The sequence below is a fragment of the Pseudopipra pipra genome, chromosome 23, assembly GCF_036250125.1.
Source record: "Pseudopipra pipra isolate bDixPip1 chromosome 23, bDixPip1.hap1, whole genome shotgun sequence".
NCBI lineage: Eukaryota > Metazoa > Chordata > Aves > Passeriformes > Pipridae > Pseudopipra > Pseudopipra pipra.
In genome coordinates, this window is record NC_087571.1 from 6,163,117 (window position 1) to 6,177,656 (window position 14,540).

The 14,540-nt window shown below is 53.8% G+C and overlaps 1 protein-coding gene across 1 annotated transcript in view; it reads left to right on the forward strand.

Annotated features, from left to right (window-relative positions):
• DSCAML1 (DS cell adhesion molecule like 1) overlaps positions 1-14,540 on the forward strand; it is a 102,510-nt gene that overhangs the window by 84,050 nt on the left and 3,920 nt on the right. The window contains exons 12-32 of the mRNA XM_064634728.1: positions 111-310; positions 621-717; positions 830-958; positions 1,363-1,530; positions 1,704-1,774; positions 2,668-2,908; positions 3,842-3,988; positions 4,069-4,224; positions 4,759-4,898; positions 6,111-6,264; positions 6,475-6,592; positions 6,681-6,844; positions 7,074-7,172; positions 8,863-9,051; positions 9,137-9,424; positions 9,506-9,661; positions 9,779-9,809; positions 10,149-10,267; positions 10,403-10,555; positions 10,749-10,943; positions 11,371-11,682. Coding sequence (XP_064490798.1) covers positions 111-310; positions 621-717; positions 830-958; positions 1,363-1,530; positions 1,704-1,774; positions 2,668-2,908; positions 3,842-3,988; positions 4,069-4,224; positions 4,759-4,898; positions 6,111-6,264; positions 6,475-6,592; positions 6,681-6,844; positions 7,074-7,172; positions 8,863-9,051; positions 9,137-9,424; positions 9,506-9,661; positions 9,779-9,809; positions 10,149-10,267; positions 10,403-10,555; positions 10,749-10,943; positions 11,371-11,682 — 3,327 coding nt within the window. The remainder of the gene's footprint in view (positions 1-110; positions 311-620; positions 718-829; positions 959-1,362; positions 1,531-1,703; positions 1,775-2,667; positions 2,909-3,841; positions 3,989-4,068; positions 4,225-4,758; positions 4,899-6,110; positions 6,265-6,474; positions 6,593-6,680; positions 6,845-7,073; positions 7,173-8,862; positions 9,052-9,136; positions 9,425-9,505; positions 9,662-9,778; positions 9,810-10,148; positions 10,268-10,402; positions 10,556-10,748; positions 10,944-11,370; positions 11,683-14,540) is intronic.

Consider the following 14,540-nt stretch of genomic DNA (forward strand, 5'->3'; position numbering starts at 1 on the left):
CGCATCTGCCGCCTCCCCGGCAGGGTCTGTGGGCTCTGCTGGGGCCGGGCAGCCGCAGGTGGCACCTGGTCATGCCCTGGGCACACGGGTGACCCTCTGCCTCCCCGCAGTCCCAGCCATGATCACCTCCCACCCCAACACCACCATCGCCATCAAGGGGCAGACCAAGGAGCTGAACTGCACCGCCCGGGGCGAGCGGCCCATCATCATCCGCTGGGAGAAGGGCGACACCGTCATCGACCCCGACCGCAACATGCGCTACGCCATCACCACCAAGGACAACGGCGACGAGGTCATCTCCACCCTCAAGGTGAGGGCTGGGGGTCCTGCCCCTGCCCGGGCTGCTGGGGGTCCTGCTGGGTGGTGGAGGGGGGCAGATGACACAGGAGGGTGCGCAGCGAGTGTGTCAGTGGCCCTGGGTGGGTGCTGTGGAGGCTGGCGCTGCGGGTGGGCTCCCTCGGTGGCAAAACTGAGCCCAGCAGGGTGGGATGGTGGGAATCCTGCTGGAGGGATTGTGACTCCCAATAGTGGCACCATGGTGGGAGCAGGCAGCGATGGCAGGGGCACGGTGCTTACTGCAGCTCAGTCTGAATTGGCTCCTTTCCCTGAAACATTTGCAGTTGAAACCAGCCGACCGTGGGGACTCTGTCTTCTTCTCCTGCCATGCCATCAACTCCTACGGCGAGGACAGAGGCTTGATCCAGCTCACCGTCCAAGGTACTCGATCCCCCACACGTGAGCCCTGAGGCCCAAAACCTTGCTGCGAGGGTCCCCCTGCTGCTGGAGGGCCTCTCTCCCTGTGTCCCTAACCTGCCCATGTGTCCCCAAGAGCCCCCCGACCCACCGGAGCTGGAGATCCGCGAGGTGAAAGCCCGGAGTATGAATTTGCGATGGACGCAGCGGTTTGATGGCAACAGCATCATCACGGGGTTCGATATCGAGTACAAGAACAAGTCAGGTAGGTGACAGTGGCGTCCCCTCTCTGTGCCACAGTGGGGCTGAGGGCTGTGTCCTGGGGCTGGGCTGTGCAGGCAGGTGTGGGGCTGCCCCACCGGCACCTCCAAGGGAATACTCTGCATCCCGGTTCCTTTGATGAAGAAAGGAGAGAGCAGCATTAATGAAATATGGTAATTTCTGATGGATGGGAGCATTTGAAAGGGAATATTAAAAGAGACAATGTTTGTGAAAAGTTGGAACCCCAGATGCACAACGGTGAGAGAGGGAAGCAGCACATCTCCAAGGGGGACAAACCCTGGAGGTGCTTGGGGACCTCACCTGCCTGAGCACGGCCCCCTCAGCACCACAGACCCCGGTGTGGGATTGAGGTGCTGACCCTCCCGTCTCGCTCCACCGCTCTTCCAGATTCCTGGGATTTTAAGCAGTCCACGCGCAACATCTCCCCGACCATCAACCAGGCGAACATCGTGGACCTGCACCCCGCCTCCGTGTACAGCATCCGCATGTACTCCTTCAACAAGATCGGGCGCAGCGAGCCCAGCAAGGAGCTCACCATCAGCACCGAGGAAGCAGGTGCCAGTCCCGGCTCAGGCTCTGGGGACAGCGGGCAGGGGTGGCCAGGGGCAGCCTTGGGTGAAGACAAGCTGGCTGAGACGCAGCTCTCCTAAAGCCAAGCGTTTTCCTGATGAGGAGGCTCCTTTCCCTGGTGCTTCTCAACGTGCTCTTTTGGGTTTGTTTCTCTGCAGCTCCCGATGGCCCTCCGATGGATGTCACCTTGCAGCCCATGACGTCCCAGAGCATCCAGGTCACCTGGAAGGTGAGTGAGGCCAGCATGGCTTTCCCTGGCCACAGGGGCTCGGGCAGCTCTCCCATCTTGTCCTGGGACTCAGCATGTCATCAACACTAGGAGGGTCAGGAAGGATTTCCCAGGAAAAATGAAAATCCAAAGGCTGGGCATACAGTTTGCATGGGGCCCTTATTAATCCTGTTTTATAACAAGCTCATTATCTCGTAGGGTGTCCATGGGGGGCCATGGGGGAGAGAGGATAAATATGTAAAAACTGAGATGCCGGATTGCAAAGTGTTTGAGCAGAGATCGATAAAACTTAGAATTGGATTTATTTTTCCAAAGCTGCCTAATGAAAAATAAAATTGATTATAAAGTTAGGACTTGGGAATGAACTGCTAAGTCAATAAATTTAGGGTTTCAGCTTCTCCCCCCTCCCCTTAAGCACTGAAAAACAGATTAATGGAAAGTAAGATTCACTTGAAAGATAAGTCACTTCGTTTTAGGAGTATTTCAGCAAGATGGATCGTCCTGGCTTTGTAACATAAATTTGCAATCAACCCTATTGATTTCTTAATGCTTCAGAGAAATATTGTTAAGATTGATCTCAATGTGGCCTCTAAGGCTGCCAGACTTGGGGTTTTCCCTCCTGCTGAGCTGTTCCAGCTGGGGACTGGTGTTGTCTGGGCACATCCCGCTGCCCAGGCCAGCACTCTCTGGTGTCTCCAAGGACCCACGGGATGTTTTTTATCCCTATTTTGCCATTCAGTGTATGCACCCAAGTGCTGTGGGGAGAGGAAACAACTTAGTAGCATTGAGAAAAGCCACCAGGGAGAAGTGGTCGGGGCATGGAACCCCACAAGCCTCCTGACCCCGTAGCCCTGTGTGACACCGCTCTCCATCCCTCCCTCCTCGTTCCTCAGGCCCCAAAGAAGGAGCTGCAGAACGGGGTGATCCGTGGCTACCAGATTGGGTACCGGGAGAACAGCCCGGGCAGCAACGGGCAGTACAGCATCGTGGAGATGAAGGCCACGGGCGACAGCGAGGTCTACACGCTGGACAACCTGAAGAAGTTCGCGCAGTACGGGGTGGTGGTGCAGGCGTTCAACCGCGCGGGGACGGGGCCCTCGTCCAGCGAGATCAATGCCACCACGCTGGAGGACGGTAAGGCTGCCCCTGGGACCAGAGCAGGCAGTTTTCCTGCTCCCCAGTGACTGGGGGATCCTCGGTCACTCCCTACCCCACCCCGAGCAGGCCTGGGGGGGTGGCTGCCACCAGCAGCACCAGCCCTGTGCACCTTGCAGATCCCTGGGAAGGAGGGGGGAGCACCAAGATGTCAAGGCACCCCTGGCATGGGGTTTCTGGCATGGTTAGAAGGATGCAAGGTGAATTTAGGCATTGCCAAAGTGCCGGGCAGGTTACCATCTGGGACACGTGGCCGATGGCCTCAGTCGCTTTAAAAACAATGAGAAAAAAGTTTTGCAGTGCATTTGCTCAGCAGTTTTTCATACTTAATTAAGGCTCTCGTTAGCCTGTCAAACCACGATCGTTTCCTGGCTGCATTAGCACTCCTCCCGGGGTATTCAAGGGCCCCTGTTTTAGCAATAGTGTCTTTTCCATAATTATATTACCTTCATTTCGTTCAAACGGACTATCTGTATTAGTTTATTATACTCTGTCCCTAATTACATGGTGCTTATATTTTTGCACCTAAGTAATATGAAACAATAATCATTTTCAAAGAGGATCGTTACGGTGATGTATTATCATTTAAATGCTCATAAAAATTAGAGTTACCTCTTACGGGGCAATGGGATCTAATTACCTCACATCCAGCCAGCTCTCCTGCTCTCCCCTCCCTGGGAAGCCCAGCCAGTCCCAGTGGACTGACTCCTTGTCACCATGAGCACGTGTGGTCAGTGGTCCAGGAGGAGCAGAACTGCATGTTGGAGGCAGAGCACTGCTGGGCAGGACCGGCTCAGGGGGACACAGAGGAGCAGCAGGATGGGGTCCCGTGGGGGTGCATGGGACACGGCTCCCTTAGCCTGGCATCTCCATCCTCCTGCTGATTGTCCTCCCTGTCCATCCTCTCCCCAGTTCCCAGCCAGCCCCCCGAGAACGTGCGGGCCATCTCCATCACCTCGGACGTGGCCGTGATCTCGTGGTCGGAGCCCCCTCGCAGCACCCTCAACGGGGTGCTCAAGGGGTACCGGGTCATCTTCTGGTCCCTCTACATGGACGGAGGTGAGCGCTCCTGGGGAGAAGGTGACGGGGGGACCCGGGTGGGTGGCGGCCGGGGGCTGATGGGCCCTGTGTCCCTGCAGAGTGGGGCGAGATGCAGAACATCACGACCACGCGGGAGCGAGTGGAGCTCCGGGGCATGGAGAAGTTCACCAACTACAGCGTGCAGGTGCTGGCCTACACCCAGGCGGGCGACGGCGTGCGCAGCAGCGTGCTCTACATCCAGACCAAGGAGGACAGTAAGTGGCACTGCCACTCACTCGTGCCACAGCAGCACCTTGTGCTGCTGCGCTGGAGTGGCTGCGGGGGCGTGGAGGGAACCCCCCGTGTGCAGCCATGGGCAGGGCATTTCCCTTTCCCTTTTTTTTTTCCTTTTCCTTAAGTGCGGATATTTAAATATTTACACCCCGCCTGCCCTACTTTAATGCCATTAACTCGGTAGCAGAGCGTTCCTGGGCCTGTGTCCTGCAAAGCAGCACCAGATGCTGGGAGGGAGGTGCAGCTGGGCAGGGCACAGCTGACAGATTAAGGAGATGGCCATTAAAAGCCAATCATGATTTCTAAACCAGAGCTTGGGCTGCAATTAACCCTCCTGCCTCAGGCTCACATGGGGACCAGAGCCACCCATGAAGAGGTGTCTCACAGGCAGACCTGTCCCTGTGCCCAGTGCTGGTGTGACTGCAGTGTGTGGTTGGGATGCTGTCACCCCTCCGAGCTGGGCAGAGACCTTGGAGACTTCCAGGCACCAGCTCTGTCACACTCTCCCTCCTCAGTTCCAGGTCCCCCAGCTGGCATCAAGGCTGTCCCATCCTCAGCCAGCAGCGTGGTGGTGTCCTGGTTGCCCCCGGCCAAGCCCAACGGCATCATTCGGAAATACACCATCTTCTGCTCCAGCCCCGGCTCGGGGCAGCCGGTACGTGATGGGGATGGGGGTGAGATGGGAATCACCGGTGTGCCAGGGAATGCTGAGCTGTCCAAGCAGGAGCAGGAGGGAGGGCTGATGCCAGGCAGCAGCAAGGGCCCCTTGGGGAGGTCCATGCACTGCAGAGTTGTCCAAGGGCATCCATGGACACCCATCATCAGGACATGGTCCCATTGTCAGTCTGTTCCCATCCTCCGGCATCTGTCCTGCTCAGCACTCACTCCAGAGGGGGAAACATGCCAGCAGCTGACCAAAAATGAAATAGAAATCCAACCTGGCCCCATCCCTCCTTGGTGAGGGAGAGGTTGATGGGAGGTCTGCAGACTAGTGCTTATCAAAAGCTCCTTCTCAAACTCATTTCACTATCTGAGCCTCTGGTTTCCAGGGCAACATAATCTTTTCATCAAAGCAACTGGTAAAACCGCTGGGATCCGATATTGTTTTCTTGGCATCTTGTCAAAACTGTCATTTGGGTAAAAAAAAAATTATGTATACTATACAATATTCATATAGGTGTGTCTGCTTTGGGGTACGTTTACAGCCATGGGCCCCGCAAGGGCACACGTGTGTGCAGACAAGGAACGTGCAGGTCCCTGCCTGGTCACACGTGTAAATACCACAACCATGCCATGCCACAGGGGTCGTGGAGCCCCCATCCCTGCCCAGTGCCAGCACTGTGGGATGACCAGATGCTGTGCAGGGCAGCATTTCCCCATGTGGTGCGCTTGGAGCAGGGTGACTTTGGCCCTGATGTGATGGGGACCGGCCCTGGCACTTGCACACAACCAGACCTCTCAGGAGGGCCGTGGCAGGGTTGGGACAGTCACTGTGGGTGATGCAGGAGGTGACCCCACGCACTTTTTGGGGACCCCTTGGCCTCTCACTGTGACCACAGAGGGTTTGAGGCAGGCTGGTGAGGGGTTGCCCCCACACTGGCCCCTGCCGCAGCTTGACGGGTGTCAGGGAAGCATCCTTCCCTTTCCCGGGAACAAACCATGCCGTCGCAGCCATCTGTTCCTCGGGCTCCAGCCCGGGCTCCCTGGAGGAATCACGACACCAGCCGGCTCACACCGGCATTGAGGAACACGGAGCAGAGCTGAGCTGCTGCTCGGGAGCAGACCCAGAGCACGGCAGTGGGGTGGTGGGAGAGATGGGGTGAGGGTCTCACAGAGGCTGCACATCTTCCCGTCCCCCTCCCTGCAGGCCCCCAGCGAGTATGAGACCAGCCCCGACCAGCTGTTCTACCGCATCGCCCACCTGACCCGCGGGCAGCAGTACCTGCTCTGGGTGGCCGCCGTCACCTCCGCCGGCCGCGGCAACATCAGCGAGAAGGTCACCATCGAGCCCGCAGGGAAAGGTACGGCGGGGCTGCCAGGCTGGGGGGACACACCCCTGTCCCCTGCCCCAAGGGGTGCTGTGGCAGCCCCACAGCTGGCGGGACGGGATGGCTGGGGGTGACCCCAGGGTAGAGGAGGTGTGGCGTGGGTGGCCTCGGCTCTCACCATGTGCCGTGGGTCTGTGAATGGGGTCTGTCTCCCACAAGGCTGACCCCCTCCTTGTCCCCAAGCCCCTGCCAAGATCATCTCCTTTGGAGGCACTGTCACCACGCCGTGGATGAAGGACGTGAGGCTGCCGTGCAACTCTGTTGGGGAGCCAGTGCCTGCCATCAAGTGGACCAAGGACAGGTACTGAGGGGGCTGCCAGGGCCCAGTGCCAGCTGCTCTGCCCTTGCTGTGTCACACACAGCTGATGCACCCTCTCCCCTCCCTGCAGCGAGGACTCTGCCATCCCCGTGACAGTGGACGGGCATCGCCTGATCCAGGCCAATGGCACCCTGGTGCTGCGCTCGGTGAAGGCCGAGGACTCCGGCTACTACACCTGCACCGCCACCAACACCTGGGGCTTCGACACCATCATCATCAACCTGCTGGTGCAAGGTGAGGGTTCCCAGCTCTGTGTCAGGGAGCAGGTGCCCTGCACGGACGTGCTCCGTCCCCGCGCTGTCACTGCCCAGTGCTCAGTGGGTGAAGCACCCTGGGGTCTGTCCTGCACGAGGGGCTCGTGCTGGCCCAGGGCTGAGTGGGAGGGCTCGTTGGCGCTTTTGGGGAGCACAGTTTGGGGCACTTTGTGTGTGTGAGGTGTTCACGGGCTGTCTCTCCTCCTTAGTGCCCCCGGACCAGCCCCGCCTGACTGTCTCCAAGACCTCGGCATCATCCATCACGCTGGCCTGGATCCCTGGGGACAACGGGGGCAGCTCCATCCGAGGTAGGGCTGCTGTGAGCAATGGGGCTGGTGCCAGCACCTCTGCTGCTGGAAGCTGAGGCTCGTGGAACATATTTTTATGCCTTTCATGCCTTTCAGGCACACCCCTGCACGCTGTGCCACATTTTTGTCTCTGTGCCCCAGATTCCCCCTCTCCAAAATGCTCCAGAGTAAGGTTGATGCTTCTGAGCTCATAGCAGGGCCTTCCAGCCCTGAGGAGGGGATTGTGAGGTGTTTTGGACAAGCTGCAGGGTCTGAGGTAGCTAAGGAAGGGCACATCATTAAGTGCTCAGGTGCTGGTAGCCAGGATCAGTCACAGTGCTGCTCCATGTCTCCCGGCAACTCTGAACCCACTAGGACAGGAATTGTCCCCTGTCCCTGCCAGGCTGAGGATTTCAGGAGGGCTCCAGGAGCATCCCTGCTTTCCCAAGCCTCCTTTCTGCTCTGATTCATCTCATGAATTATACGTTGAAACAGCTGCACACGGAGGGGGGAGCGAGGAAGGAGACCTCGCTTACAATTAATTAAAAGCATGAAAGTAATTACAAGCAAATCTCCCCAGCCAGCAGCCTTTCACTCCAGCGGACTCTGTTGATAAATTTGGTTATAATTGGATTAGAAATATTAAAAACATGCTGCATGTACAAAATAAATAAATAACTGGTGGCAGGCACCAGGGTGCCAGGCACCGTGGGCGGTGTGGGGGTGTCAGGGCTGGTGTTGACACCGCTGGGAATCATGTGCCCACAGACCTGGGAAGGTCCAGGTATTACCAGGGAAGCCTTGGTGCTGGGGAGATGCAAGAAATGTCCCTTCCCTTGGCACTGCTTTGCCCAAGCCAGAGCTGGTGGTTCACAGAGCACCTTCACGTGGGTCCTTTGGCATCACCACACCAGTACCCAGGTGGTGTCGGCACCAGAGTGGTCCTGCAGGCTCTGCATTGTGTGGCTCGTGACACACAGAGCAAGGCAGAAAGCCTACCCTTCTCTGTTACCTTTATTTGAGAATTGGCAAAATATCCTGCAAAAATAGCCAGATGTGTCAGTGCACCATGAAAGCTTGGTCAGCAGCTGGGACAGCAGGGTTTTGCTGTCAGGGGCACCAGTGCCCTCAGTGCCATGTCCCTCCTCCCCAGCTCCCTGTGCCTCTCCCTGAGCAGCCCAGACCAGCCATCTTCAGGCTTGTTGGTGGCAGCGTAACAGGTTTGCTCATCTAGGACACAGTGTGCTTCCTAATACTCTTCATCACGGGAGAGGAGGCGGCGTGCAATGACAGAAGCAACTTCCCCAGGGAACTAGTTAATTCCGGCTTTCCCTTTATAGCCTCGCACCAGTCAATCACAGAGTGCACTCCCCTGTGGAAGCAAGCAATGGGACCGTGCTGGTGGCACTGGGGGTGGGCCATGTGTGACTGGGGCCCTCTGGCAGAGCACTCAAGAGGTGCTGGGGGTGCCCACACTCCTCTTGTCCTGTGTGGTGGGCAGAGCAGGCAGATTCCACCAGCGCTTGTGAGCACACAGGGGTGCACAAATCAGTCTGTAGTGGGTGCCCTGGTGCTGCTGGGCTGCGTTGGATTTGGGAACTGGGTGTGCCAAGGTGGGAGGGGGTACCCAAAGGCTCTGTGCCAGCCATAACCCCTTCCTCTTGCCCTCACCCCTGTGCCTGGGGGTGACCCTCTGTCCTTGCTCCCAAAGGCTTTGTGCTCCAGTACTCGGTGGACAACAGCGAGGAGTGGAAGGACGTGTTCATCAGCTCCTCCGAGCGCTCCTTCAAGCTGGAGAGCCTCAAGTGTGGCACGTGGTACAAGGTGAAGCTGGCGGCCAAGAACAGCGTCGGGGCCGGGCGCATCAGCGAGATCATCGAGGCCAAGACCCACGGCAGAGGTGAGCCAGCCCCGTGGTGTCCCTGGAGGGGGGACAGGGCGGTCCCCTCCCCGCCACAGCCCTCCTGACAGCCCCTCTCCCGCAGAGCCCTCCTTCAGCAAGGACCAGCACCTCTTCACCCACATCAACTCCACGCACGCCAGGCTGAACCTGCAGGGCTGGAGCAGCGGGGGCTGCCCCATCACCGCCATCGTCCTGGAGTACCGGCCCAAGGGCAACTGGGTGTGGCAGAGCCTCCGCACCAACAGCTCGGGCGAGGTTTTCCTCACGGAGCTGCGCGAGGCCACGTGGTACGAGCTGCGCATGAAGGCCTGTAACAGCGCCGGCTGCGGCAACGAGACCACGCAGTTCGCCACGCTGGACTACGACGGCAGTGAGTGGGGGACAGGGTGGGGGACTCGCTGCTGGGGGGTCCCGGGGCGCTGATCACCCACCCACCCACGCTCTGCCCTAGGCACCATCCCCCCGATCAAGTCTGCCCAGGGGGAGGGCGACGACGTGAAGAAGCTCTTCACCATCGCCTGCCCCGTGATCCTGGCCACGCTGGGAGTGGCCCTGCTCTTCATCATCCGCAAGAAGAGGAAGGAGAAGCGGCTGAAGAGGCTCCGAGGTGAGATGGGGCTCAGAGGCTCAGTGCACAGGACCAGGCTGTGTTCCTGGACAGCCTTGTTGTGCCCCAAACATCTCCCTTAAAACAACCTCCTTGTTTTTTGTGTCTCTTGCACAGATGCCAAGAGTTTGGCTGAAATGCTGATCAGGTGGGTCTCAGAGCTGCCTGTGGCTGGTGCTGGGTGGGGAAGCAGGGGAATGCTTCATGTCGAGGACTGGTCCTGGATGCTTTTGAGCCCAGGTTCAGCCCTGTCTAGTTCAGACCTTCCTGGGCTGTGAAGGTTGTGTTGGTGCCCCTGTAGCACAGCAGCCTGTTGTTCCTGGCTGCTCCTGCCTGCTAGAGGGTCCTGGCACCCGCCCCGGAGCTCGCCTGGGCAGAGCTGAGCCCTGGGTGGGCTGGCTGGTGGCAATGCCCAGCCCGTCCTAGGCTGGAGCTGCCGGGGCTCTCTCCGGTAATGGCCGGGTCTGCGTCCCCTCTTACCTCACAGCAAGAATAACCGCAGCTTTGACACGCCGGTGAAGGGGCCCCCCCAGGGCCCCCGACTGCACATCGACATCCCACGGGTGCAGCTCCTCATCGAGGACAAGGAAGGCATCAAACAGCTGGGTAAGCACAGGCAAATCTCCCATCCCTTTGTGCCCCCGAGTGCCAGGGGAATCCGATGGATGGGCTGAGTGTGTGCCAGCAGGCGCCTACAGATCCTGACCAGAGAAAGGTCTGAGCTCCAGTTTCTTCCCACAGGTGATGACAAAGCCACGATCCCTGTGACAGACACGGAGTTCAGTCAGGCAGTGAACCCCCAGAGCTTCTGCACGGGTGTCTCGCTTCATCACCCTGCTCTGATCCAGAACACAGGGCCCCTCATCGACATGTCGGACATCCGCCCCGGCACCAGTGAGTGGTGGCAGTGCTGGGGGTGGGTGTGCTGGGAGCAGCATGGGGGGCTTGTAGACTCCTGTCCCCCAGCAGTGGCCGTGCCCAAAAGCAGCTGCTGGCAAGGCAGAAGTTGTGGGCAGTGCTCCAGGGACATGGGACGGCATCCTGGCTGGGAGGAACCCACTATGACCGTGTCACCTTCGTGCCTTAGACCCCGTGTCGAGGAAGAGCGTGAAGTCTGCACACAGCACCCGCAACCGCTACTCCAGCCAGTGGACCCTCACCAAGTGCCAGGCGTCCACCCCGGCCCGGACCCTCACCTCGGACTGGAGGACAGTGGGCTCCCAGCACGGCATCACGGTCACCGAGAGCGACAGCTACAGCGCCAGCCTCTCGCAGGACACAGGTGGGCCAGCACTGCCCAGGTACTGCTGCTGGCAGGGATCTGCCTGTTTGGGGTGCACAGGTTCACTGGCCATGACCCCCAGCTGTGAGTTCAGGGTGACTGCAGAGGTAGAACTTAGTCAATGGGATCGTGGAACCACAGCTTGGTGGCTCTGAGCAGCCAGACCAGTGCCCAGCTCTGGGAACAGATAGAATCCTGGAATGGTTTGGGTTGGAAGGGACTTTTAAGATCATCCTCTTCCATCTCCAGCCATGGCAGTGACACCTTCCACTAGACCAGGTTGCTCCACACCCTGTCCAACCTGGCCTTGTGGATGACCGGGTGTATCTCAGCAGGGACATCACTCCCATGATGACAGTGACATGGAAAAAGGCACTCCCAGGGCAGGAAAAACTCCCAGGTAGGTGACACGTCCTCTCCCCCCCAGACAAGGGCCGGAACAGCATGGTGTCCACGGAGAGCGCCTCGTCGACCTACGAGGAGCTGGCGCGCGCCTACGAGCACGCCAAGCTGGAGGAGCAGCTGCAGCACGCCAAGTTCGAGATCACCGAGTGCTTCATCTCCGACAGCTCCTCCGACCAGATGACCACGGGCACGACGGACAACGCCGACAGCATGACCTCCATGAGCACCCCGTCCGAGCCCGGCATCTGCCGCTTCACCGCCTCCCCCCCCAAGCCCCAGGACAGCGAGCGCGGCAAGAGCGTGGCCGTGCCCATCCCACACCGCGCCAGCAAGAGTATGTACAGCTCCTGCCCGGCCCCAGCCGCGCCCCAGGGCTGTTCCACCACCCCAGGAGCCCTCCCCATTCCTTTAGTCCTTTGTGTTCTTAGTATTTCTTCCCACTCTTTAATATTCTTTCTCAGTTGCTTAATATGGTTCCCCATTTCTTCTGGTATTCCATCCAATTCTTGTTGTTCCTTTCAATTCCTTAGTATTCCTTTCAACACTTTAGTATTTCTTTCAATTCCTTAGTATTCCCTTCAATTCCTTAGTATTCCTTCAGGTTCCTTCATATTTCTTTTCCCAGTTCCTTGGTATTTCTCCCCATTCTTTAGTATTCCTTCCCATTCCTTAGTATCCCCCCTCCCATATTTTCTACTCCTTCCTGTTCTTTAGTTTCTTTGCATTCCTTAATATTTCTTCCCCCATCCCTTGGTATTTTTTTAATAACACTATTTCACTGTTCCTTCCCCCTCTTAGTATTCCTTGCCATTCTTTAGTATATGAGGAATATATTGCTTAATGTAAGAAGAAAGAATTCCTCATTCCTTATTCTTCTTTCCCATTTCTTGGTATTCCCCCCTCCCCTTTTTTTTTTTTTTTTTTTTTTTTTTTTTTTTTTTTTTTTTTTTTTTTTACTATTCCTCCCCATTCCTAGTATGCCTTTCCATTCCTTAATATGCTTTCTGCTTTCCCTGTTATTTTCTGCTGGTTTTTTTTACAATTCCTTCCCTTTCCATTTCATTTCCCATTCTTTAGTGTTCCTTTGCTTTCCTTAGCATTCTTTTCTCATTCCTCGATATTTTTTACCATTTTTCCTATTCTTTAGTGTTCCTTCCCATTCTTTAACATTCCTTTGCACTTTTTAGTACTCCTTTACATTTGCTGGTGTTCTTTCCTCATTCCTTGATATTTTTTACCATTTTTTCCTATTCTTTAGTGTTCCTTCCCATTATTTAACACTCCTTTGCACTTTTTAGTACTTCTTTACATTTGCTGGTGTACTTTCCTCATTCCTTGATATTTTCCCCATTTTTTTACTATTCTTTTCCACTCCTTATAGTATTCCTGTCCATTCTTCAGTACTGGCCCCAGACCCTCATATTCTCCCTTTCATTGCTGTTCCTCATTATTTCTCCCCCTTTTTTTTAGTATTCCTCATTATTCCATCACTATTTCTCCCTTTCCTTTAGTGTTCTCCAGTATTCCTTCACATTCCTCAATATTCCCTCCCTAGCTTTAGTGCCAGCACCCTGACAATCCCCCACCCCAGGTGAGCTCTTCCATCCCGTCCCTTTCTCTGCAAATAAGTCCATATACTTCTGTGGTGTATTTTAAACAGTACAGTGTGTATTAAGTGTGTGTGTTACAATTATTTGTGTATTAATTGTGTGTTACAATTGTAGCCTTTTTTAAAAATGTAGTTTACAGAACACATCACACAGACACAATTAAAGGCAAAAGTGTTTCATAGCACAAATATAACAATATATAAGAGACAATCTAATAATGCAGGGCCTTATATATATTTTATATATAAATATATTTATATATAAAATATATAAATATTTAATATATATTAATATATATTATTATATATAATATATAAATATATATTATTATATATAATATATATAAATATATTAGATATAAATATATTTATATATTTATATATAATATATAAATTTCTATATATTTATAATAATTATAATATAATAAATATAATAAATATATTTATATTTATATATATAATATATATAAGTATATATAAATATCTATAAATATATATAAATATATTTATATATTTTATATATGTGTATATATAAATATATTTTTATATTTATATATATATGTATATGTATAAATATATTTATACATTTATAAATATATTTATATATTTATATATATTTATGTATATATATAAATACATATATTTTTTATATATATATATAAATCCTTATATTAAGGTATTAACTCTAGATGATGCTGTAGAACACAACACAGCTGAATATAGTTTACTGTAGCACAGACACTATTTATATCAGTGTAGCATATTTAATATGACACACATAGCTCTGATGTGTACTGTACATTGTAGCTGTAATGTGTGGCAACATTCAACAACACGTGGCAACATGTTATGGCAAAGAGAAGGGATATTTACACACACCACCTCACAGAGCAGATGGAACTGCACCCCCCTGATCCCCCACCCTGTGTCACACACCAACAACACAGCCCCTGCAGTGTTTTACAGCTGTAAAGAGATGAACATGCACTCACAGAACACACCCCATAATAGACACAATTAAAGCAGTAATGCTGCAGGGAGAGAGGTGTTATATGTTACAAATATCAAAGGCAAAATAATAACTGTGTTTTACATCTACATGTAAATCCTTAAATTAAGGTACTACAGCTGCTGATGATGCTACAGAACACAATTAAAGGCAGTAGTGTGATACAACAGAAATATAACACTATAACACCTATAAGAGACAATATAACAGTGCTGGGTCTTACACATACACCGACATAAAACCCTAAATTAAGGTAATAACTATATATGATGCTATATAACACAGCATAGCAGAATCGATTATTGCAGCACAGACACTACACTGGCAGAGTAAAACCTTCCATATAACACACCATCTATCATATCACACTGCTGTGGGCTCGAACAGGTGCTGCACAGAGCAGGAATATTTACCACCAGGCTTTACAGAACAGAAGGTGATCTTTATGTGCAGAGATACCACTGTGATATATCACAGATTAATAACAAGCACCCTGCAACACATGACACACACGACCTATAGTGTGTTACAGCTGAGGAGGTTTGCCACTGTCCACTTTCCTACTCTGGGCATC